The 4164-nt window shown below is 38.9% G+C and overlaps 2 protein-coding genes across 2 annotated transcripts; both read right to left on the reverse strand.

Moving 5' to 3' along the window:
• Nucleotides 1-37: 37 nt before the first annotated feature.
• SARC_11050 (hypothetical protein) lies at nucleotides 38-548 on the reverse strand (the record flags this gene model as incomplete). The annotated part of the gene is made up of 2 exons (XM_014294876.1): nucleotides 38-55; nucleotides 81-548. 2 exons carry the CDS (start codon nucleotides 546-548, stop codon nucleotides 38-40), a joined length of 486 nt encoding a protein of 161 aa, XP_014150351.1.
• Nucleotides 549-860: 312 nt separating this feature from the next.
• On the reverse strand, nucleotides 861-1369 carry SARC_11051 (hypothetical protein; the record flags this gene model as incomplete). The annotated part of the gene is made up of 2 exons (XM_014294877.1): nucleotides 861-983; nucleotides 1037-1369. 2 exons carry the CDS (start codon nucleotides 1367-1369, stop codon nucleotides 861-863), a joined length of 456 nt encoding a protein of 151 aa, XP_014150352.1.
• Nucleotides 1370-4164: the final 2795 nt, after the last annotated feature.

Here is a 4164-nt window from a genome sequence, read left to right on the forward strand (position 1 = left end):
CCTAGTGCAACCAAGTATAGAGTGGGCAATCGATCCTTTAGTCCAGCCCAGTATTCTAATGCCTGACGAATTGGGTGTACTTCCTGTTTCTCGGTTTTGGTCGCACGACCTCTACCCTTTTGCACGAGGATTGTCTTAGGAATCAGACAAGTAGGACTCCCCCATGTCTCTAGTTCTCGTCTGACGTTAGCCTTCATAGCAGATTTATCATTTGTCGAACCAGAAGTATTCCCATCCTTATCAGCAATAGCTTCCTGCCGTCTTTCAAACCGGATTCGTTTGCGTTTACTTACAGGTGATAATTGATCGATATCTAGCTCATCGTGGTCAAGCAATTCTACAGCACTCGCCATTTGTTGATCAGTGGTTCGCTTGTTGCTATCGATGGGTGTTGACAATTCACCTGAAGATGTGCAAGACGATACCTTTCCTTTAAGATACTCAAGGTACTCAGATAGTACTAATTCCGACTCTAATATTGTCAGACATCTCTTTGATACTTCTTTCTTAGCTTCCAGGATATCCGATACTTGTGCTTCTGTAGACATGCTCAGGGATTCCAAATCCTTATGTAGAGAGTGCAAGTAATAGTTGACGAGGGTCTCAATATCAGGTTTTTTTAGGGAAGTAGTGAGTCATGGCTTCCCTCATACGAATTCGATAGCCCTGGATTTCTTTGGTAAGCTCTCTTTCTTCAGTCTCTTCAGTATCTAGATTAGGTCCCGAACTTTTTTTGACAGCGATCTTTACATCAGCACCAAGTAATAGCTTACAATCTAATATATGTTCGTATGAGTCTGCGAGGCAGTCTTTCGCACTCAGTATTTTCATCTGACACGACATCAGTAGCCGAGTGCACCCTATCCATTCCCTCCGAATTCACGTAGATTCCTGGTTGCTTTGAATTTTTCTTTTTGTATCCTCCCGTCTTCATCACCCCGTATTCTAGTATGTTTATCATCTCCCTTCGTATCTTCGATTAGCTTCATGATTGCTGTACAAAGATAGTCATTACGCCCGATCATTTCATACACACCAGACCATCGGACACCGCCATTTCTATAGTTTTAGCTATATTGTCGTATATTAACATCTCCTGAGCTTTCACGAGTTTATCGGCCCCTGCCATACTCTTATTAAAGTACGCAGCTTGATGGGCACAAATTATATCATGTTTGATATTGGTTTGCTGTCGTTTCGGTGCCACAATACTTTGCATCGTCTTCTCGTTTTCTGCACCTATAAGAGCTTCCAGTATATTGTGCTGTTTCTTGAGTTTGTGCTTATACAAGCCCTTCTGCTTATCATTTAATACAACACGCATCTTATCCGTCGCAGTAATCAAGGCTCCCCCACATGCCTTCTTCATTACGAGGGCAATGCTATGAGCACGATGTGAGATTCATTGCTGCTTGAAGATTCACAGCATTATCAGGCGTCGCGCTATGAATCACCTGTTTAGGATGCAGCCCTACAGAATCATTCTCACCTACGACACCAATTCTAAAATGAGTGTCAGGCATTGTTCTTAGAATCCCCCATTCTCGAAGAGCTTGCACCTACCATTCTGTAAGGTTTATGGCCGAATGAGAACCTACCACCTCTTTCAACCCTAAGACTGCCGATATTTTGATAGGTTGCGATCCAACAGGGTCAGGTTCATACCAATGTAAGATGCTACCGAGGTAATTAGTGCCGGTAGCATCTTTCCCTAGATCATTCTCTAGACTAGCAAAAGGTGGTTTGTAATGTCATAGAGCGTCTCTCCATTTGTTCAATACTACGTCTCTAATAGATTTCTCTAATATTGTTAGATACTTTCTAAGGGTTTACGGAACATCAGGGTTGTAACTGGAGTGTGCAGTGGTTGGTACTGCGACTGCAGCAGCCAACCATTTTCTTAAATGATCCTTCCACCCTAAGGTGAAAGGAAGATCGTATGAAGCCACACAACGAGCCCAATGTAGGCCGGCAAGTTTCTTAGACGTATTGTATTTGACTTGAGGCAGTCGATTCGGTAGCCCAGAATGCCGTAAGGCTCTGTTGGCGCCCCGAAGTCTTGTTTCGCTTTTCTACTATATTTGCAACAAAATTGCTCAAGTCGTCATACTACACATTCCCATGAGTGCCTTCATAGTGGATCAAGGCGTTGCTTGCTTTCTTTCTATTCCCTGCGTAAAGTTTACCATTACCGCAATAGTTACAAGACGCCAATTTTTCTGGATTGATTTGTCCGCCGTAAAGTGTTCAGCTACAAAATCAAGTTTTACTTCTATTTTTAAACTTCTGTATAACTTTGTGCAATCATAGATGCTGGTTTGAACTCTTTTGGCTCTTTTTTTGCCCTTAATTGCCACCACTTTGATCTCTTCCCCTTCAGGAGCCTCGTCCTCTTCAGGAGCTTCGCCCCCTGCCGTAGCCTTGCCCTCTTCAAGATCCTTGTCTTTTCCACGATCGCCTTCAGTATTGTTGCCCTAAGGCCACTAACCGGTGTATCTGCCTCACTACTCGCCATCCCGAATGCATTAACTCATCTTCCAGAGACTCCCACACGGTTACTTTTATTTGCTATTTGAGTCTTAAATTTTGTTTTCAATAAGAAACTTATGTAAGAAACGCAAAGACCGGGCCCTGTGGGGCGTGAGTCCGCGTGAGCCACTTAGGAAAATAACAGTGGTGAGTAGATAATGACTTCTTAATCGACTTCATAATCAAGAAATGTCTCGTTCTTCATAATCAAGAAATGTCTTGTTCTTCATATTACGGGATTATCCCGTTATTCCATATTCCTTATTCAAAGTATGTTGACTTCTTAATTCATTCCATATTCCTTATTTAAGGTATGTTGACTTCTTAATTCATTCCATTTTCCTTATTCAAAGTATGTTGACTTCTTAATTCATTCCATATTCCTTATTTAAAGTATGTTGACTTCTTAATTCATTCCATATTCCTTATTTAAGGTATGTTGACTTCTTTATTCATTACATTTTCCTTATTCAAAGTATGTTGACTTCTTAATTCATTCCATATTCCTTATTTAAAGTATGTTGACTTCTTAATTCATTCCATATTCCTTATTTAAGGTATGTTGACTTCTTAATTCATTTCATATTCCTTATTTAAGGTATGTTGACTTCTTAATTATTATTTCTTATTAAGAACTGCGTGATTTCTTAATCTTACAAAATTCTTAATTAAGCTCTAAAAATTTCCAAAATTCAATTTGTCTTCGACCTATATTTATTAATTTATGAAATCCGGAATTGGGTCATATTACGTATTTCTTTAAATAATTACGGCTATTTTCGCCCTTCATATTTTTTCGAAATTATGTGATGTATGGTTTTGCTTCCGAGTTCTCCGAGGATGTGGACTGTGGAGTCTGTGGACGTTATTTATTTACTTATTAGTCATATTTTTGTTCTTCTCTTCTTTCTCTCCGCGCGTGATTATGTATTATGTAGTAGTCAGTATCAGACTATCAGTAGAGAACTAGATATCGGGGTTTTTTTTGTATTTATTTACATAGTCTTCTCATATAGTGTAGTCAGTGTACTATTTAGAAGGCGGCTATTTATAGGCCTATATCCTTCTGTGTTCAATTTTCAACAGACTGTTATTTTATGTGAAATACATACTTACTATGCGGGCCGTCGGACTCGCGTGTTTTAGCAGTGGTGATTTTATTTATATCTTGTCCATGTCTAAAAATCAAACATCAAACAGCATATTGAATAGTATCACAAAAGTTTGTCTTTGCGTCGACACGTAACCATGTCAAGCTGTATCTTCTGTAAAATAGTGGCGGGTGATATCCCTAGTTTCAAGGTACGTGTCCACAAGTGTGAACGAATAGCAAGGTGTATTGCTTGACTTGGCACGATAAGGATACTATGATATATTCATTCGACTAAGAGATTAAAAGCCGTTAATATATGTTTTAAACGGTAAGGTGGAGCTGTTGTCGCATATGTAACAGATATTATTTATACTAAAGCTTATAACATTATCATTAGTACATTAATACTCGTTAATATATATATATATATATATATATATATATGTGTGTGTGTGTGTGTTGTGTCGTGTGTGTGCATGTCTACATATACGTACGTATGTATACACATAAACGTACACACTATATAGTTATGTATTTATTAA

This window comes from Sphaeroforma arctica (genome assembly GCF_001186125.1).
Source record: "Sphaeroforma arctica JP610 unplaced genomic scaffold supercont1.1506, whole genome shotgun sequence".
Classification (NCBI taxonomy): domain Eukaryota; class Ichthyosporea; order Ichthyophonida; genus Sphaeroforma; species Sphaeroforma arctica.